Raw genomic sequence first — 22,701 nt, 5'->3', positions numbered from 1 at the left:
ATCCATAACATATGTGTGTCGATATTTCAGCGAGAAAACAAATGTGCCCTCAGTGAGACCTCACACTGTCTCTCTCCATCATTATCATCAGCAGTTGGAAATCGACTGTGAGTTCAAGTCTGTTTAGCGTGTATTAGAGTATTCATATATGTGGATCCAATTCGTTAATGCAAGTTTTCTAGTGTCATTCAGCTACCTTTTATCATACTGACTCATCACCTTGACCTTTCGTATCTTTTGGAATACAGCAAGAACTTCGTTGACCCATTTACCAAGCAGTCTTCAGGCTACATGTCCTTTCCACACACTTTTCATCTTCATTGCAGTCATTTGACTTCTTCTACTCCAGTGTATATCGTTATTCCTTTGTTTTCTCTCTCTCTCCAAGTACTTATCAAAAAAATTCACAGTCCTCTATTTTTAATGGTTTTCGCATTAAAAACTATGTGGAAAATGTTAATACCCATACTTTCCTTTTGAGACAGATGAGAAATTAAGTTCTGAAAATTCTATTTTGTTTACCAAAAGCATGTCTCCTTATTTTTCCTCTTGTGTTTTTATTTATTCATTTACTTCTTTTACTGTTGACCCGATCGTTGACTTCAATTGTCTTACATATAAAAATGTGATTTCTTTGCTGTGGTAACATTTTTCGACTTATTCATTGTGCAATAATTATGGTGTTAATTGAGTAAAATCGATGAATTCTGTTAAGTGAAACCGTAACACTGATATGAATTCAGAAATACTAACAACGCTAAATAATGACTATGTAATGAGATATAAATACTTGGTTTAGATCTTGTTACGAATCTCGATTTTGGTTCTGATCCCAGTGTAATCAGATTTTTATTTTTCTACACATAATCGATTATTAATACATTATTTCACGGCTTTAATGAATGTTAAAAACTGCATTACGCAATATACAGCTGTATCTGTGTATTTTATTAGAGTCACTCAATTGGATTATACCGATACAGATGTGTATTGCATTCTTAGTGTTCATTGCTACTAGCTTTTCCATTTTTTTATATTTGCTATTGTGGTTATCGCAATTCACTAGCTACATATAAAACAGTAAATAATGAGCCAACATTATGGATGACTAATTGTACATCGTTAATATAACAAGGTAAAAACAATTATTTTTGAACAATTCATTACATGTCGTCCACGTATCAGATAAGATTAATTTTGTTTTTCCATATTCCTCTTATGTCTCATTTCAAACTTCATGTCCAGAACCAGCACCATCTCGTACTTCAGGAATGACATGTTTGGGCAATAGAAATGAACTCAAGATGAAAACTATCATGGTAAAACTGTGTTATTGGTTTATTACATTTCATTATCTCAACAGCGTACATAACCTAGTTGTATATTTCCTTATTGTTGAGAGACAGCGCCAGGATGCATATTAACTCATGTTGTTACATTGCAGTGGATACATATTAATCAGGGGTGAAATGCGTCCAGTAAATGCAATAAATTAACAGTTCTTCGTTGTGAGAGAGTCTAGCACAGTTTTTTGCGCTTCTGCAGTAGGTGTCCGTCCTTTTGCGTCATTACGCTCTGCTTCTGAGGGAGACGCACAGTATGTAGATGAGGCTTCACGGTTCTTCTTTGGCTTCTTTCCCCTTTTCATTGTCAGCAAGGATAATCTGCATCTTCACAGCCTGAAAACAGAGGAAGAAAGTTAGTGTATAATAATAAATTTCCAGTACGCTTACATGTGGTCGTGAAACACGGAAAGCTCTCAAAAAAATGTTAGGCGACGTGGTCACCAAAAAAATACGTCATCCTGGTGTTTACTTTGCATGTCCACTGACACTCAACATTTTCGGTCCTTGAGATGTTTTGTTTGTGTTGGTCGCTCAACTAAACTGAAATCTGTATCTGTCACTCTTGCAAAGCAGAAACATTTTGGTACCTTTATTTTTTATTCAGTGATGATGTAAATGATTTGTGATCACAGATTGGCTACATTTATTACGTTCAGGGTCAAATGCCCGTCCTTATACCAATCGCCGATCACCCGCTCGTATTACTGTGTTTCACTTCAGTCTTCTGGCGTTTCAAATCCTATAACAAACAGCATCGTCTACGAAAATCCTCCTGGAGCTGCTGACGTTATCCAATAAGTCATTTAAATGTAATGCAGGCTGTAATAGCTCTATAGCACTCCCTTTGGGGTACTCGCGAGATTACCTTTAAATCTATCTATTTCGCCCCATTAATAAAAATATATTGAGTTCTGTTTATTATAAAGGTGTGAATGTACCGACAAATCTGGTCCGATATTGTATTTTGTTCACCAAAAAACACTGCGAAGCAATATCACGCGCTTTCCACAAGTCAAGGAGAGTGGCATCCATTTGAGTGTCTTTCCCTACAACTCTCTGATATCATGGATGGACAAAGAGAGATGTGTTTCTCAAGATCGCTGTTGACGAAATACATGTTCGCTTTTATAAAGGATATTTCTGTTCTCCAGAAACGTCATGGTGCATGAGCGTAGAAAATGTGCCATATTTCTACGGCAGACTGACGTCAGTGATGTAGGAGTGTAATTACGTGCACCAGTTTCACAACCCTTCTTAACAACAGCAACGACATATGCTTTCGTGCAATCCTTGGTAGCTTTCATTGGTCAAGCACCCTACGATAAACGAAGGGGACAAATGTCACTCTCCTAATCTCTGTAGACTCTCACGGGAAGCTCTGAGCGACTGTAGTTAATTTTCTTTCCTGTAATCTCTTATCCAATACACTGCCATTTCGGCCTTAGCGGACGACCTTCCGCGGTAAAACAATTTCGGAATACTGAATTCAGGTTTTGGCCTTCTCTCTGTCCTTCCGTTTCGGCGTCATTATGGTCACTGAGCGACTGAATAAATGATTTAGATCCATATAATGACTTTATATGAGACGAAGATTTCTTACGCTCTTTAGTCAGGTTGGTTGCCTAAGTTTTACTGCCAGATTCTTTCAATGCTTCTCGCATTGCTCTCCTAAAGTTAATTTTCTCTTTTTGTTCAGAATTCATTTCTCAATTAGATGCCGAATTAATCAGTGACGAAGTTCTCTATGCCTTTGCACTAATTTTTAATAATCCCTCACACTCTTGCTCAGCACTTACGTGTCTATGGTTGCAATATTGTATGTCTATGATCCAACATTACTGACACTTATCTTTGCTGCCCTTTACGACAAACATGTTGTGTGGAAACAGTATTGGCCTGCAAAATGAACGTGTTTTGCAGGGCATCATAGATGTGAGGGGCAAGAAACGGTTTTTGGCTCTGATATTTACGCAGCCCTGCATGAAAATTGTGCTAGTGTAGTATCAGCCTTGTTTATCAACAAGCTTTGCATGGTGGTCTGTACATCAGGGACAAAAGAATTATTTTTAAGACTCTGATGTGCCTTCCCCTGCAGAACAGACGTTGTTGGAATAGTATTGGCCTGTTTTATTGAACTGTACTGCAGGGGATACACGTGCTGATGACCATGCATGGGGACAGATTGAGATGGATAGAGGAGAGAATGAACATACCGATGGGGAGCAGAAACTGTAGAGGCAGAGGGGAGGCATGGGTTGTGAATGGGTAGGCGGAAGGTGTAAAGGGGCAGTGAGCAAGTGGAAAAGGGAGGAGGCAGAGATAGAATGAGGGTGGAGGAGTAGGAGGAGGATATAGTCAGAGGGAGGGGGAGGAAGATCTGGTTAGAGAGAGAGAGGGAGAGAGGGATGGAGGACATGGACAAAAAGAGATGGAGGAGATGAAAAGACAGAGTGGGGAGGAGGAGGTAGACAGATGGGGGTGAGAGGATGAGGTGGACAGGCATGTGGAGGAAGGAGATGACACAGAGTGAAGGAGAAGTTGGTGTGTTTAACGTATTTGTTGTATGCATACCAGGTGAAGCCACAGAAAAAAGCCTGTATTCATGTATGTAAACATTACTGTTTTCTTAATTTTGTACACTTACATGTTTGCGGATGTATTTCACAGGTGTTATTAGGAGATGTATTTCCTTTTGTACGTAAAACTGAGAAGTATTCTGTCCAACCTCAATGGTTCACACATGGGGGATAATAAATGCGGTTGATAGCAAGAGGTGGCGGCAAGTCCCTCACAGCCTAGGAGGTAAAAACGCGTAAAAGGAAAAGGTGGATAAGTGAGAGTTAATGCACCAACTATAGGACTGTCATTAGTCTTGAAGAAGACAAATAGTTGTGAGAGAGAGGCTTAAATGAGTCACAGGAGGAAATGTTACTGGTATGTGACAATGTGGCATGTTGTGGCTACCTTTGTATTATTTCTCTGTCACCAATAAGTGCATATAAGTGTTATTAGCGTTTTATGTTAAACGAACCAGTGTTTTCGTGGCAGTTGATTAATGGAAGTATTAAACTAATGTCCACAGCTCGTATCTAGTGGTTAGCATTTCTGCGTCAGATTGTGAAACCCAGATTCGATTCTCATCGCGATTGGAGATTTTCTTCAATCATTGCATCTCATCTTAATCACAAAGACCTACAAGTCGCCGAAGTGGCGTCAAATACAGAGACTGGCTCCGCAGCTGGACAAACAAAGTATCAAACGATGTCTCCCAGTCAATAGCGACATAAGATCATCAAGTTAATGTGTGTCTGGCATACATGATTGACTTACATCACGTTACCTACTGTATGTTAGGTTCCTGTCTTCCTCTACAGTTTTTGGCCTCTACAGCTCCCTCTAGTACCATGGAAGTCATTCCCTCTTGTCTTAGCAGATGTCCTATCATCCTGTGCCTTCTCCTTATCAGTGTTTTCCACATTTTCCTTTCCTCTCCGATTCTGCGTAGAACCTCCACATTCCTTAGCTTATCAGTCCACCTAATTTTCAACATTCGTCTATAGCACCACATCTCAAATGCTTCGATTCTCTTCTGTTCCGGTTTTCCCACAGTCCATGTTTCACTACCATACAATGCTGTACTCCACACGTACATCCTCAGAAATTTCTTCCTCAAATTAAGGCCGGTATTTGATATTAGTAGACTTCTCTTGGCCAGAAATGTCTTTTTTGCCATAGCGAGTCTGCTTTTGATGTCCTCCTTGCTCCGTCCGTCATTGGTTATTTTACTGCCTAGGTAGCAGAATTCCTTAACTTCATTGACTTCGTGACCATCAATCCTGATATTGAGTTTCTGGCTGTTCTCATTTCTACTACTTCTCATTACCTTCGTCTTTCTCCGATTTACTCTCAAACCATACTGTGTACTCATAAGACTGTTCATTCCGTTCAGCAGATCATTTAATTCTTCTTCACTTTCACTCAGGATAGCAATGTCATCAGCGAATCGTATCATTGATATCCTTTCACCTTGTATTTTAGTTCCACTCCTGAACCTTTCTTTTATTTCCATCATTGCTTCCTCGATGTACAGATTGAAGAGTAGGGGCGAAAGGCTACAGCCTTGTCTTACACCCTTCTTGATACGAGCACTTCGTTCTTGATCGTCCACTCTTATTATTCCCTCTTGGTTGTTGTACATATTGTATATGACCCGGCTCTCCCTATAGCTTACCCCTACTTTTTTCAGAATCTCGAACAGCTTGCACCATTTTATATTGTCGAACGCTTTTTCCAGGTCGACAAATCCTATGAAAGTGTCTTGATTTTTCTTTAGCCTTGCTTCCATTATTAGCCGTAACGTCAGAATTGCCTGTCTCGTCCCTTTACTTTTCCCAAAGCCAAACTGATCGTCACCTAGTGCATTCGCAGTTTTCTTTTCCATTCTTCTGTATATTATTCTTGTAAGCAGCTTCGATGCATGAGCTGTTAAGTTGATAGTGCGATAATTCTCGCATATGTCAGCTCTTGCCGTCTTCGGAATTGTGTGGATGATGCTTTTCCGAAAGTCAGATGGTATATCGCCAGACTCATATATTCTACACACCAACATGAATAGTCGTTTTGTTGCCGCTTCCCCCAATGATTTTAGAAATTCTGATGGAATGTTATCTATCCCTTCTGCCTTATTTGACCGTAAGTCATCCAAAGCTCTTTTAAATTCCGATTCTAATACTGGATCCCCTATCTCTTCTAAATCGACTCCTGTCTCTTCTTATATCACTTCAGACAAATCTTCACCCTCATAGAGGCTTTCAATGTATTCTTTCCAGCTATCTGCTCTCTCCTCTGCATTTAACAGTGCAATTCCCGTTGCACTCTTAATGTTACCACCGTTGCTTTTAATGTCACCAAAGGTTGTTTTGACTTTCCTGTATGCTGAGTCTATCCTTCCGACAATCATATCTTTTTCGATGTCTTCACATTTTTCCTGCAGCCTTTATGTCTTAGCTTCCCTGCACTTCATTCCTCAGCGACTTGTATTTCTGTATTCCTGATTTTCCCGGAACATGTTTGTACTTCCTCCTTTCATCTGAAGTATATCTCCTGTTACCCATGGTTTTTTCGCAGCTACCTTCTTTGTACCTATGTTTTCCTTCCCAACTTCTGTGATGGCCCATTCCTCTTCGACTGTACTGCCTACTGCGCTATTCCTTATTGCTGTATCTATAGCGTTAGAGAACTTCAAACGTATCTCGTCATTCCTTAGTACTTCCGTATCCCACTTTTTTGCGTATTGATTCTTCCTGACTAATGTCTTGAACTTCAGCTTACTCTTCATCACTACTGTATTGTGATCTGAGTCTATATCTGCTCCTGGGTACGCCTTACAACCCAGTATCTGATTTCGGAATCTCTGTCTGACCATGATGTAATCTAATTGAAATCTTCCCGTATCTCCCGGCCTTTTCCAAGTATACCTCCTCCTCTTGTGATTCTTGAACAGGGTATTCGCTATTATTAGCTGAAACTTGTTACAGAACTCAATTAGTCTTTCTCCTCTTTCATTCCTTGTCCCAAGCCCATATTCTCCTATAACCTTTTCTTCTACTCCTTCCCCTACAACTGCATTCCAATCGCCCATGGCTATTAGATTTTCGTCCCCCTTTACATACTGCATTATCCTTTCAATATCCTCATACACTTTCTCTATCTGTTCATCTTCAGCTTGCGACGTCGGCATGTATACCTGAACTATCGTTGTCGGTGTTGGTCTGCTGTCGATTCTGATTAGAACAACCCGGTCACTGAACTGTTCACAGTAACACACCCTCTGCCCTACCTTCCTATTCATAACGAATCCTACACCTGTTATACCATTTTCTGCTGCTGTTGATATTACCCAATACTCATCTGACCAGAAATCCTTGTCTTCCTTCCACTTCACTGACCCCTACTATATCTAGATTGAGCCTTTGCATTTCCCTTTTCAGATTTTCTAGTTTCCCTACCACGTTCACGCTACTGACATTCCACGCCCCGACTCGTAGAACGTTATCCTTTCGTAGATTATTCAATCTTTTTCTCATGGTAACCTCCCCCTTGGCAGTCCCCTCCCGTAGATCCGAATGGGGAACAATTCCTGAATCTTTTGCCAATGGAGAGATCATCGTGACACTTCTGGAATTACAGGCCACATGTCCTGTGGATACACGTTACGTGTCTTTAATGCAGTGGTTTCCATTGCCTTCTGCATCCTCATGCCGTTGATCATTGCTGATTCTTCCGCCTTTAGGGGCAACTTCCCACCCCTAGGACAAGAGAGTGCCCTGAACCTCTATCCGCTCCTCCGCCCTCCTTGACAAGGCCGTTGGCAGAATGAGGCTGAGTTCTTATGCCGGAAGTCTTCGGCCGCCAATGCTGATTATTTATCAAAATTTAGGCAGTAGCGGGGATCGAACCCGGGACCGAAGACGTTTTGATTATGAATCAAAGACGCTACCCCTGGAGCACGGGTACCACCTATGCCTAGCATTTGAACCCAGAACTGAGAGTCTTCATTTCAACAGTTAATTTTATTAATTGTTGAAGAGATTAAAGTTTAGAGTAAAATGAGTTTTCCAAAGTAAGAGAGAGCGCAGTCCTCACTGTAACGCGTGTCCAGAAATTTACTGTAGATCGTAAATGATTTACCCTTACTTAGATGCGTAACCCCCTTACTGCACCGACGCTGAGGTTTGATTGAAGCGCTGGGACTGGCGGCCACAGTTTGAAAAGAGGACGTGACGGGCCACGGGGGGTGAGTTGGCGTAGCGGAGTAGCAGTGGCGGCGCTTCTGCATTGGACGTCGCTGCCGGGGGGTCTTCCCTGTAATGGTGTTTGGCAGTGGTCACGAAGCAGACGCTGTCGCTCTTCGTGGGCTGTTTATACACGCCTGTACCCGCCGTGGCCTGTCCTGGGGATGGTTCGGTGCTTGATGCCATCCTCTGCCTTTGCTGTTGCCCACTGGAGATTGTGCTAAATGCTGCACTGCCTTGCTACTGCAGATTTGCCCATGAAGCGCGTTTATGGCGCTGAAATCATTTTGCCCGATACTAGCTGTGTTGCTCTTGTAGTTCCCTACTTGTTATATGAAAGTTGTGCTTGTATGGTTTAAAATCTTTGACTGTCATCTGATTTTTGGGGACATCACAGATTAGGTAGAAATGTCAGTTATAGTAAGGGCTTTTAATAATGTGTTAAAGGCCATTACTTCTTTGGATCTGAGATCTTCATAAAGTTAACTGAGTTGATTCCTTACAAGCCGTTACAGCATATGTGTCTTAGTTTAATGTTTTAAAGGAAAGGGGGAGGTTTTGATAGAAAATCAACCTCCAGAGACGTGTTTGAATATTAATATTACTAGCGCCGCCTCTCTCATATACAGGGTGAGTCACCTAACGTTGTCGCTGGATATATTTCGTAAACCACATCAAATACTGACGAATCGATTCCACAGACCGAGCGTGAGGAGAGGGGCTAGTGTAATTGGTTAATACAAACCATAAAAAAATGCACGGAAGTATGTTTTTTAACACAAACCTACGTTTTTTTTAAATGGAATCCCGTTTTGTTAGCACATCTGAACATATAAACAAATACGTAATCAGTGCCGTTTGTTGCATTGTAAAATGTTAATTACATCCGGAGATATTGTAACCTAAAGTTGACGCTTGAGTACCAGATGGTTCAAATGGCTCTAAGCACTATGGGACTTAACTGCTGAGGTCATCAGTCCCCTAGAACTTAGAACTACTTAAACCTAACTTACCTAAAAACGTCACACACATCCATGCCCGAGGCAGGATTCGAACCTGCGGCCATAGCGGTCGCGCGGTTCCAGACTGTAGCGCCTAGAACCGCTCGGCCACACCGGCCGGCGCTTGAGTACCACTCCTCCGCTGTTCGATCGCGTGTATCGGAGAGCACCGAATTACGTAGGCAACCAAAGGGAACGGTGATGGACCTTAGGTACAGAAGAGACTGGAACAGCACATTACGTCCACATGCTAACACCTTTTTATTGGTCTTTTTCACTGACGCACATGTCCATTACCATAAGGGGTGAGGTAAACGTACACACGTGGTTTCCGCTTTCAATTACGAAGTGGAATAGAGTGTGTCCCACTGGAAAAGCGTCGACTTAAGTGGTATCAGCATGATGGTGCACCTGCACATTCCGCAATTAACACTAGGCTGACCCTTGACAGGATGTTCGACGTGCGTTTCATAGGACGTGGAGGACGCATAAATTGGCCAGCCCGTTCTCCTGATCTCACACCTCTGGACTTCTTTCTGTGGGGTACCTTAAAGGAGAATGTGTACCGTGATGTGCCTACAACCCCAGAGGATATGAAACAACGTATTGTGGCAGCCTGCGGCGACATTACACCGGATTTACTGCGGCGTGTACGATATTCATTACGCCAGAGATTGCAATTGTGTGCAGCAAATGATGGCCGCCACATTGAACATCTATTGGCCTGACATGTCGGGACACACTCTATTCCACTTCGTAATTGAAAACGGAAACCACGTGTGTACGTTTACCTCACCCCTCATGGTAATGTACATGTGCGTCAGTGAAAAAGACCAATAAAAAGGTGTTAGCATGTGGACGTAATGTGCTGTTCCAGTCTCTTCTGTACCTAAGGTTCATCACCGTTCCCTTTGGATCCCTACGTAATTCGGTGGTCTCCGATACACACGATCGAACAGCGGAGGAGTGGTACTCAAGCGTCAAGTTTAGGTTACAGTATCTCCGGATGTAATTAACATTTTACAATGCAACAAACGGCACTGATTACGTATTTGTTTATATGTTCAGATGTGCTAACAAAACTAACGGGATTCCATTTAAAAGAATGTAGGTTTGTGTTTAAAAAAAATACTTCCGTGCATTTTTTTATGGTTTATATTAACCAATTACACTAGCACCTCTGCTCACGTTCGATCTGTGGAATCGATTCGTCAGTATTTGATGTGGTTTACGAAATGTATCCAGCGGTAATGTTAGATGACTCACCCTGTATATGGTAACTTTTTGAAGTTAGCATTGTGCTAATATCGTTTCCATGGGTTTTAGATCAAGTTTTTGTTAGTCTGTCTGTACTGCCTATGGTGTTGCCTCAGGTCGCGTTATCGAATTAACAAAATGGCCTATGCTGTTTGTGGCCTGTCAACTTCAACAACTCTGTAATCTATTTTGATTGTTTGTAGATTCTTTAGCTAATATGTTGCCAGTAAGTCTTAGTAATTGCAGTAAATTTGAAGGAAGATTTAAGAGTTTAGAGCTAGCTTGTTAAACAAATTAAAACCAAGTATTTGAAGTTAAATTTTCATGTTATTGAACTTAGATTCCTAGCAATTTTAAAGAGTTTTAATGAACAAATTTGAATTAAACCTGCTGCTTTTGTCGTAAGGTTATTTGTTTTGCTGATCTGTGGCTGTATCTTCAACTTTAAATGGCAGTGAGGCCGGAAAATTTTGAAGATATTCCTCTATAAAACTGCAACTGGAAATCAGAGTGTGTATGTTGTCACCAGTGATTGACTGTTTCATGTTTGTTTTATAAATAAATAAATATTAATTCTATATATCCTCAGTTCAGACTTAGTGCTTCCCTCCTATCAGCCCTATGCATTGTAAACCTTCTTTCAATGGTAGCAGACCGTGGTTGCGATTTCGTGAGTGCGAAGATACAAACTGCACTACAGTGGTAGCAGCATATCGTTCGGCAAATTTGTGTTTCATGTTTGATTTCGACTTTCTTTTTTCGGGATCATGTTCAAATTGGTTCAAATGGCCCTGAGCACTATGGGCCTTAACTTCTAAGGTCATCAGTCCCCTAGAACTTAAAACTACTTAAACCTAACTAACCTAAGGACATCACACACATCCATGCCCGAGGCAGGATTCGAAACTGCAATTGTAGCGGTCGCACGGTTCCAGACTGTAACGCCTAGAACCGCTCGGCCACCCCGGCCGGCCGGGGTCTTGTTCTGCTGTTGATTGTTTTGTGTTTCAGTCTGGGTACCATTCGATTAAGGAAAGTCAGCACTGTAGCCAGCCTCAGAAAATCCTGTCTCCTGTACGAAGATCGTATACGTGAAAAGATGAGGAAGGCAACGTGGAAAACTCTGTCAACGTCTGCGGGCTGCCTTCACTTTGCCAGTAAATATTTCAGCCGAGCCAGTGGGGGAGGTAAGTGAAGCTATTCTCTTCCGTGAAAATATAATGGGGGATCTCCAGAATTATATGTCAGGGTTCGAAGTTGTCTTCCCACGGCGAAGGCCGATGTTCTGAACACAGACCGCCCTTGACCATTTGGCAAACAGAATACGTGACATTCGTACTGTCAGTGAAACCTCTCGGTGTTTGATGAAATTCAAAAATTGCTTGTCAAAGTTTTGCCCCTGCAGTAGTAGATATTGTCCTTGAGTTGGTGTAATGAGGAAGAGGATGTTGGCACCAGTATCAGTGAGGAAAGGCCTGAATTGACAGTTAACAACTTGTTTGGAAAGTTGCGAAATAAGCTAATAGCCGCTCTTAGAAGCATATGAAGATTATCCACTGTTGGTGTTGAATAATTAGTTGAATTTCTGTGGTTGTTGGTTAAATTAAATGAACAATCTAACGTGTTGCAGGTGGATAATAGTGTGGTGTCACAAATCATTTATCTGTGTCCCATAGACCTAGACAGAGTAATTGCTGAAGCATTAGCGAATGTGGGAACGTTGTGGGATATTGAGAAGGGGCTTTTGTTTAAGTGTCTTGGTTCTTGTGAAATGGAAGTAATAATAGATAAACATGTCTCGAGTACAAGGCAAAAATGACTCTTTTTCTCGTTATGTTAATGAAGTGAATTTTGGTATCTTAGCCGTATGTTGAGGTCTCTGAAGTTGAGACAGTAGCTAATATCTCAGAAGGCGCGAGGCTAAATGACGGATCTAGGACTCTGTGTTGTGATAAGTCATTAGATTTTGATGATTTAAATAAATTAGTGATTAATACTTAAATAGTGCGTCATGGCGGATATAAGTGGGAAGAACTAAACGTAGGCTGTTTTCAGAACATGGTGAGTAATCTTGAGTTGAAACTTACGGGATGAGAGGTCGTGGTCGATGTATAAAATTTCCACCTGACGTTTCGTCTCCATCTGCTGGGGGGACATATTCTGAGGTCGTCCGGCTACTGCCACTGAGTCTCCAGGTACTCTAGCATTTATAGAGCGCATAGAGAGCACCACCATTCGTCACGTGATGCCGACGGTATGCCTATCTTTGGAAGGTATCATAATTCTCGATTAAGAGTAATCGATTGTCATTCTGCTGGCGCAACATCGACAACCATATTTTGACCAACTTTAAAACTTTCTCTTTTGTATTAAAATTGTTATGGTGTTTGTGAATTTCTATTGCTTCTCTATACATGCGCGCATGAAATGGGATGTTCGTGCTAGAACGCTTGTCTCATTAAATTTAATTTCGTGATTCCCATCTCGAAAAACATGCTCAGCTACGGCTGATTTTTCGATGTGTCCTAAACGACAGTTTCTTTTATGTTCGGCTAAGAAGTTGTTTACACTTCTTTTTCTTGTTCTAATATATACTTATCCACAACTGCATAGAATTTTGTATACCCAAGGTGTTGCTAGGGGATGTCGAGCGTCTTTTGCAGTTCTTAAATATTCCTTAATCTTCTTGGTGGGTCTAAAGATTGTTTCGATCCCATACTTGGCCAGAACTTTCCCGATACGGTCCGTGACCTTATTAATGAACGGTAGGAAAACTTTTCCAGTTTGTGACTGTTGTTGCTCTGGACTTCTGGCTTCTTTTCTTCTTTGATGGAGGGCTCGATCGATTTCCTTGCTGGTACATCCGTTTTTCACAAAGGCTGACCGTAGGTGATTCAGTTCGTCTTGTAAGTAAGCCGGCTCCCAGATTTTGTTGGCTCTGTCCACCAAGGTTTTCATGACACCTCTTTTTTGCCTAGGATCCGTGTGAGTTTTCTTTCTATATACCTTGTGGCCCAGCGTCCCATCCACCCGTTTAATTACCGACACATCCAGGAAACTGTGTTGACCGTTGCTCTCTTTCTCCATTGTAAACTGTATCTTCGGGTTAATGCTGTTCAAATGCACCAAGAAGACATCCAACTCTTCTTCATCATGAGTCCACACTGCAAATGTGTCATCAACATAGCGGTACCATTTAGCAGGCTTTTTACTGGCAGTCTGCAGCGCTCGCTGTTCGTAGATCTCCATAAATAAATTGGCAACAGCTGGGCTGAGAGGGCTTCCCATCGCCACCCCGTCGATCTGTTCGTAAGACTCGTTGTTATACTGGAAATAAGTTGTCGTCAGGCAGTGTTTAAATAAAGCCACTATGTCAGTTGTAAAAATGTCTGGTATATATGAAATAGCTTCGTTTACAGGCACCATGGTAAACAATGACACTACATCGAAGCTAACAAGAATATCACTTGGGCTGACGTTAATGTCCCTCAGTTTTTCAATGAAATGCGTTGAGTTTTTAATGCAACTATCTGTTCTGGCGATGTGTGGTTGCAGCAAGCAGGCGAGATATCTGGCCACCTCTTGTGTTGGACATCCTATGGCACTCACAATCTGTCTCTCAGCCCGGAAGTTTCAGCTGAAGACAATAACGGCCGTGAAAGCCTACATTGTATGGTGGTGAGTAATGTTGATGTTGAACATGAGCAATCACATATTGTTGCTGATGGGTTATGTTACCCCCATAGTAAACCAGGGGATTTTGTCAAGGATTGTCTGGTTCGTAAGAGCATGCGTGGGAACGACTGACGCCAAAGAAAAGGCGTTCCTCAGGCATTGCGCCGGAAACTCCCGGCATGTTGTTGTATGTTGTGCAGTGTAACATGGGGCGGATACCGTACGTGTGTGCCTGATGGATTCTGACAGAAGCGTGTACCTTCCTAATTATGTCTGATATAAAAGGGAGAGGTAAATATCCAGGTTGCCTGGACTAAGCTTGATTTATCGGTTGTCTTTCTGTTGATGAGCAGACTCCCGGTGTAGCAGGCCAGGTTCGCTTTAAGTTGAGTAGATAGTGTTCTAGACGGCCCCTTAAGTGCTTAGTTGTGAAGAAGTTGCCTACTAAGCTTAATGTAGGATGCGATTTTATGCAATTAACTTAGTGTTTTGGTAGATTATGCTGGTGGTCAGTTTTGCTTGCTCAGGCTGGGCGCGTGTTTGTCATTTACCTGAGGCTCAAGCCTCTCAGCTGACAGATCTATCGGACGAATTTCCTGAAGTATTTACTGGCCGGTTAGGGGTAACCAGTAAAATCAAATATTATATTTGGATCACAGATCAGAGCTCCGTGTGCCAGACTCCGTATCGGTTTTGACCTTCTAAAATGGAGATATTGCCGAGATTATTGATCAGCCGCTTGCGGAAGATGTAATTCGACTTTCCGTCTCACCTTACGCAACCCATTTTGTCTAGTCCCTACACCACACAGTGAAGGTTTTAGGCATGTAGTTGACTACTGAGCATTAAACTAAAAGATTGCTTTGGAATCCGTCCCACTCCCAGAGTTACATAATTGTTTTACGGGGTTTGCGGGAGGCAAGGTTTTTACGGTCCCGGGTTTAAACTAGGTCTGTTATCAGACTCCCCTTGCGGAAGAGACTAAACCGATTACAGCGTTTTGTGCCGACTACTAACTCTTTCAATTCAATGGAATTCCCTTTGGGCTGGCCTCCGGTGCTGGACTTTTGTCACGTCTATTGAATTCAGTCGTAGGAAACTTCAGATTCCTTTACAATTACTTGGATAACGTAGGTGTATATACCGCCAGTTTTGAGGAGCATTTTTGAACGTCTTAGGTAAGCTGGTTCGTGATGAAATCAACCAAGGTGACATTGATCTAGTTTCCTTCTTGGGCCACATCGTGTCTCAAAAGGGACTTACTGTTGATAAACATCGGACTAAGGCCATCCATCAGGTTCTGGTGCCCCGGGATAAAAAGCCCATGGTAATTTTTTTCAAAAATTCATATCAACTTTTGCCCAGATGTGACACCTGTTAATCTGTTGGGTAGGAAAGGTGTGGGGGAGTCACAGCAGGCAGCAGTGTAAGGGTAAAAAGCAGGCCATAAGTCCCGCTCCAGTCTCAAGGATTCTGGATTTCATCCTTCTGTTTATTGTTCAGACCGATGTGTTCAATGTGGGGGTGGCAGCTGTATTGTTGCAAGAACAGAATGGGGAAAGACACACTCTTGCGTGTGCTTCGCAGATGTTATCGGCCGCTGAATCTGAAATATTCTGTGTATGAGTTGGATGCCTTAGGTCGCCTGGAAAAATGTAAATTTTATGTAGAAAATCGTAGGTTTCGCCTCGAAACTGACAACCAGGCCTGCAGCTGGGTATTAGTTCGTCCTCGTGAGACCAGGCAGATAGCACGTTGGGCTGTGATGATCTCTGCCTTTCAATTTCATGTGTTCCATGTTAGGGGTGGGCAAAACCAAATACCGATGCGTTGAGTCTAGGTTTAGACTGAGCAAGAACCTGAGTCTCAAGTAGAAGTGGTGTGTACTATGGAAGTCTTAACGGAGATTTCCCGCATCTCGTGGTCGTGCGGTAGCGTTCTCGCTTCCCACGCCCGGGTTCCCGGGTTCGATTCCCGGCGGGGTCAGGGATTTTCTCTGCCTCGTGATGGCTGGGTGTTGTGTGCTGTCCTTAGGTTAGTTAGGTTTAAGTAGTTCTAAGTTCTAGGGGACTGATGACCATAGATGTTAAGTCCCATAGTGCTCAGAGCCATTTGAACCATTTAACGGAGATACCGTCCCTGTTTGGCAGTCTTAAGGGGGAACAGCAAGTAGATTTTGAGTTACAGTCTGTTCTTAATAGGTAAGATTAGAGTGAGATTGTTGCAGGATACGCCTTGCAGAAGGACTTTCTATGCTTTCTGGCCCGTGATGAAAATAGACCTAAGTTGTGTGTGCCTAGCAGTTTAATCCCTAGTGTATTCGAATACTTTCATCAATTCTTTTGCGGAGGGCATTTACGGTATCACAAAAAGTTACTTAAGGTTAGAGAACAACGATGTTCGCACGTTTGTGGCAGAATTTGAGCCACGTAAGGTGGCTAAACCGGATACAGGACCTAGGCGTGGTTTCTGCAGTCTAGCGAGCATCAACCCATGGACAAATTGTTTATTGACTCTCTAGGACCGTTGCCCCGACCACAAAGAGGCAATCGCTCTATCTTCGTCGTAGTTGATGCTTTTACGCGGTTTATAGGTCTGCTTCAAAGCAGCATCTGGAGCGGGTCTTTGCTAGCTTTGGTAGGAACTCCAACATACCGGGTTTCTGTAACTAAAGGCGGTGTAGAAATAAGAACAAGCGAGAAAACCTTCAACCGTGACCGGTGGATATATTCTTAGCAGAGCATGGACACGAGCTCTCGACACACAGGAGAGCCAGAGATACTGGTCGCAATGTTTACGGTATGGCGGGAGTGTTAGCGCCACGAGAGCATACGCTGACACCATCTGCGACAGCATGACGGAACTACCGACCAACGGGAAGCCATGTCTGGGCTAGGTAAGGCCACCAAAGCAGTAATTTTGACAGTCAGTTGCTCTGACGAACACATTGGCGGAAATAGTCGAAAGCTTATAGTTTCTGTAGGGAATTCATTATTCTCGTTACTGGCTTTAATTCTGTCTTCTTCTCTCGACGAAACTGATTACGTTTGAGGATTATGCTTTCGTATCCTCGGTTGACAGAATAATGCTACAAAATGCTTATGATCCCTAATACCTTCTTGTAAGATAATTGATTCGAAAAGCTCTCTAAAGGTAGTTACAAGAAGATTTCTTTCATTCTTTCTCGGGGCCTTTGTCTCACTCCAACGTGGGGTTGGCCGTGTTACTATTGATGTGGCAGTGTAAATTGCAGAGGATAGCCGGATGCCCTTCCTGCTGCCACCACGAACCCCCCAGGACAGAATTAGTGCACACTAGCTGTCTGCGTCTAGTGTAAGCCATGTAGGAGTGCGAACGTTTTCTAACGTTTGCGAGTCATGTAACTGAGGCGGAACGTGGGGACCATCCCCTGTATTCACCTAACAGGATGTGGAAATCCGCCTAAAAACTACATTCAGGCTGGCTGGCAGGTCGGCCCTCGTCGTTAATCCGCCAGCGGGATTCGGTACGAGGCCGGCGCGCCTACCAGAATCCATGAAGTTGCGCGTTAGCGCTCTTAGCTACTTTAACGGGTAGTTACAAGAAGATCTGAGAGATTATTCTCATTAATCAGATCACTATCTGCTCCAAGTAATTTTCAGATAAGAAATCCAAAGAAATCTCAAAAAATGGTTCAAATGGCTCTGAGCACTATGGGACTCAACTGCTGTGGTCATAAGTCCCCTAGAACTTAGAACCACTTAAACCTAACTAACCTAAGGACAGCACACAACACCCAGCCATCACGAGGCAGAGAAAATCCCTGACCCCGCCGGGAATCGAACCCGGGAACCCGGGCGTGGGAAGCGAGAACGCTACCGCACGACCACGAGATGCGGGCAAGAAATCTCACATGGATCGCTACAATAATCAACAAATATTGTCTGAAGTGCTCTGCCACTACAGATGCTGAGGCAGGTGGTCCACAAAAGCACATAATTATCCCATTTGATACATATTTCATGCTTACCCATGAGAGGTTTCATGCCCTCTTTTGCATGTCGCCTCTCATTTTCATCAATTTTAATAATGTTTTATGTCATTGCACGGGGTAACAGGCCAAATAAGGTGTTTGTAATGAGAGTATTTGTACTGAGAGCTCAAAATACTTTTCACTTGATTCCTATGCATGTTGGGTTACTTCCCTGGGTGGCCTGTGTGAGGCGAGCACCGGTGGACAAGGCACACTGTGTTTCCGGTTGGGGACTGCACTTCTGTGGATACTGCAAGGGTCATACATCAATGGGCTAAAGCGCCTGGCAGAACAACTGACGTCGGTCTAGTTTCACCTATTGTATGAATGGCAAAACGACCTGCGAGACGTCTGAGCGTCGGCGCAGTTTATGTGTTTACCATTCTGGGGCATCCGGAACAAATACTGCTGGCGCCGACTGACTACATTGTCCTCATGATTCTGAGAATACTTGTGGACCGTTCCCTGCTGTGCGAGACTGTCTGGCGCCAGATGGCCGGTGGCCTAGGCATGTTGTTTACATAGCCGGTCAAATGGCAAGTTCAGTGCCCTCAGCTGAATAGCAGAGGCATGATTGGTCAACTTAAACTGAGGCTAGTTGACATCATAAAGCCATGCTCGATATTGGAGGGAACGGTTGCTACAGGCGTGAATGATGTTCTGAGACAGTGTGGGGGAATGATGATTCGCGGTTTTCGAGGTAAGTAGGGAGTTGAGCAATGTTGGCTTCGTTCTTGAATTGTGCGGGCGAGGGACACTCGGGATCTGGTCTTCATCAGGGTCGGATAGTCTTGCGACTTAGTCGCACTTTTTTGGCATAACTTAGAATTCTCGGACAGCCTTCGAGGTAAGGGGTTGAAACAGAGTTGCTGCACAGCAGAAGTCAGCGCCTACATCATCAGAACGCTGCCTACCGACGACGTGCTGCAGATTTCAGGTCTGGTACAGTATTTTGTGGCTTCAGCATTGAAGAACCTATCATTTTTATAATAAAATCCTCAGCAGCACACGCGCTAGCTTTGCTACAAGTCCACCTTGCTTGTTTCTAGATGAGATCCAATTTGAGCTCTCACTACTAATCGCGATACTGCAATATAGTCGGGAGAGTAATATTTGTTTCATTAGGACCTCCAGTCATTATCGTCAATCTATTGCATCATAGAGAGTAGGTGCCCCTTGTTCTCGAGCCAACTCTTATTCTCATAATAGTTCAGTATACCCTATCCTTTGTGTCGATACTCATGTGCCTTTATGTTCTGATGTATAATAAATCTCATTGTAATATTTAATCCGCATATCATTTCGTTGATATATGCAGAATCCCATATCCTCTTGTTTGTTATGGTAAGTTTCTCTTTTTTTCTCTCTGAGTATAGTACGATTTTTATTAAATTATTGTGAGTGTGCCCTGCTTATTTTACCACCTAGCAGAGTCCGCCATCACTTCCTGTTGTTACCATTGTGTGCATAATTAATTAGGTGGTAAGTAAGGAGGGGGTCGAGTGGATGTCTCGTTCTCATTCGTCAGAATTAAAGAGGTACAAGCTCTTCTCTACCCTGGCACCTCGCACCCATACCCAGATTATTCGCCATTAGAGTTCTCCTATGCCTCGCTAGATATTACCGAGGTTGTTGTCTAGTCTATAATTGTGAAGTACATTCCATTATGAAATTATAATGTTGTTTTTATTCACTATTGGTTTAAGGCAGATTTCTCGTGCTTATACTATGTGTGCATTATTACCCTTCAAAAGCGGTAATAATTCTGAAACTTTACCATGGATGCTTCTGCTGTTCACTAATATCATATTAACATGTTCTCTCTCCGATCTTCAGGGACGGAAATTCTATTCTGACAGTATTGTGGGTTACCAATTTTCGTTTCCTGTTGGTCATTGACTGTTGATCCATCACTCATCCTACAGCCTACAAAACCCCCTTCTGCATTCCACTTCACTACCCTAGGGATCGCTCCGTTTGTTTAGTGCACACCGGACCTACCAGGGGGCTACAATTCTCAAAACAATCGCAACCGTTCCTGGACGGAATGTAACTATAGGTGATAACATGACCAACAAGAAAAGAGTGAGCTGTAAGAGAAACACATACCAATGTTATTCTTGCTTCTCGAGAGTATGAGGTTTGTGTTCAATAACTGACAAGAATTTAGCTTGATTGTGGAATTTTTTCGTTGTTGTGTTAATAAGCATGTCTGAGAAGCATCTGTATAGTCGTGCCCATATCGGATATTTATTTGGTTATCAGCTGTTGAAATTGTTACATGTTTCCGTAGATCGGCCAATAATTATTTTGTAGCAAAATCGATCAAAGAATTGGAAAAGCATCACTGAGAGAGCTAAAAGCTATCCGCAAGACTAAGTTTCAGAAATATTTCGGTGTCTGGAAAGCAAGCAGGCACAAGGGTGCAATATCTAATTGGAACTAAATGGAAGTGGATAACGTTGATGTTGATGAATAAATAAAATTCTTCCAAAAAATTCTGGTTATTACTTGAACACACCTCATATATATCGATAAGAACTCCAATTGAATGTCACAAATTAAAAATCTCGTAGAAAACTTTAATTTGCACCATTTTCTCTGTGAGCGACTGTTGACTGTGATGATAAAAAAGTCAGCAAGTCAGCTTACATACCTTACTTTTGTTCACTAACGACATATGGAATACTATCCTTGCACTATTCCATGTCAGAAGCAACCTGTTGACACATTCTATAGCATAGTAGAATGTTTCAGATATGATAGATTGAACATGCAGAGCATTTGTTATGGCAGTGAAGTGCTGTGTATGTGCAAGTTGGGCACGTGGAATAAGTGAAATGAGATGGATCTTCATGACGGCGTGACAGAATGGCATGTTTGGCGTGTTTGGATGCCAGTGTTTGGACGTGAAAAAGACCGCCGCACGGAATTAGCCGTGGCTGGTCCCGGCGGAGGTTCGAATCCTCCCTCGGGCATGGGTGTGTGTGTCCGTCCTTAGGAAAATTTAGGTTAAATAGCGTGTCAACTTACGGACTGATGACCTTAGTAGTTAAGTCCCATAAGATTTCACAGACATTTGAACAATTTCTTTGGAAATGACGACATTGGGAATTAAGTTTTAACATTTGTTGGCGTATCAACTCACATTATGCAATGTCTCTACAATGAATGGTCCACCAGCCGCAGCCATGTAACACTGTAACAACATAGTCCGTAAACAGATCATAACACCTACACCTAATCAACGACACTCGCTTGAACACACGACAGAGCCTGCTGCAGTCAATGAACTCAGCTCCCTGTCAAGCAGTTTATGAGCAAGCATTCCGAAGGGAATTGCGGATTCTGGACTTTTAGACTCGTTTGCCTCACAGAAGCCCATCTTTCACAATGGTTTCTAAAGCTGAACGCCTTTAATGGTCCAAGCAGCACATAAACTGGATTAGTGTCATGTGATCTGACTAGTCGCGATTTTGCCTCTGTTCAAATTATACAAGGCATCAAGTGAATTAATGGTTCGATGAGCCTAGAAGTTTTATGGTGTACCATAAACTGGGCTCACTCGTTTAATTTACCATGAACTACAACCGGGACGATTATTTCAACATTCCTGGTAACCTAATGTGGTTCTTTCTTCTACATCTTCGTGATGAGTATGCCACGCCTCCTCCCATCTATCAGGATGAAAATAGGCTTGACGACAGAGCTACTTGCATAGATTCCTGGTCTGATGAAAGCCACATTGCACATTGACTATCTTGTTAAACCACCAGTTCCAGACTGCACAGTATGATTTCAATCTCGATATCACCTCATGGGTGTTAATGTTGGCGCTGGCAGCAACTGTGTGTGATCCGGTGGGCCAAATGGTACGAGGCAACTGAGCCGTGCCTCGAGCTGTTTTGTGTCACAAGCGCCCTCTGCTGCCGAGATATAGGGTGGCCAGATGGAGCCATTCAACCCACTTGCGCTTGCACTTGGAGCCTCATTGCTACGACACCATCATTTGTGCTTGCGTGCTTTCTTGGCACACCATGATGACAGATGGATGTGCTCTGCCAGTGTCACGCCAAGGTGCCATTAGCCAGTATGAATGGGCACACGGGACTAATGTGTCCATCATCCATAAACACACATGTATTGTGAAGAGTTCATGTCTCGTCAAGTGTGTGGTATCATACACCCATCCAAGACCGCCTGAATGACGTGGAAGCATCCCAGTCCACCAGTGACGAAAAAACTGAAAGTGCCGCCCTCCACAGGAAAGTTTATGGTCATAGTGTTCTGGTATGCAAACGATGTGATCCTCTTAGATTCCTTCCAGCAAGGGACCATCAGTGTGAAATGCTACTGCGACGCCCTCCCCATACTTAGGTCTACCATTCGACGGAAGAGACCAGAGCTACCGAGTGAAGATGTAGTAGTCTTGGACTACAAAGAAAAACCGCACAGAGTAAGGCTTACACTGGATCAGAGTCATCGTTTGGGGTTGTGGAGATTGGATCATACAATCTACAACACCGATCAATCCCCATCTACTTTTACTGTTCCCTGCATCTAATGACTCTCAGGCTGTTACTTGCAAACCAAGGCTACGATGGAGCAGACTGAGA

The 22,701-nt window shown here is 42.9% G+C and overlaps 1 protein-coding gene across 1 annotated transcript in view; it reads right to left on the bottom strand.

Moving 5' to 3' along the window:
• Positions 1 to 1,531: 1,531 nt before the first annotated feature.
• The window catches only part of LOC126419467 (sodium-coupled monocarboxylate transporter 1-like), a 166,531-nt gene continuing 145,361 nt past the window's right edge, over positions 1,532 to 22,701 (bottom strand). Inside the window, exon 14 of the mRNA XM_050086654.1 lies at positions 1,532 to 1,679. Within this exon, the coding sequence (XP_049942611.1) occupies positions 1,614 to 1,679 (66 nt within the window). The 3' untranslated portion in view covers positions 1,532 to 1,613. The remainder of the gene's footprint in view (positions 1,680 to 22,701) is intronic.

The sequence above is a fragment of the Schistocerca serialis genome, chromosome 9 (genome assembly GCF_023864345.2).
Source record: "Schistocerca serialis cubense isolate TAMUIC-IGC-003099 chromosome 9, iqSchSeri2.2, whole genome shotgun sequence".
Classification (NCBI taxonomy): Eukaryota; Metazoa; Arthropoda; class Insecta; order Orthoptera; family Acrididae; genus Schistocerca; species Schistocerca serialis.
This window is presented reverse-complemented; position numbering and strand designations above follow the sequence as displayed.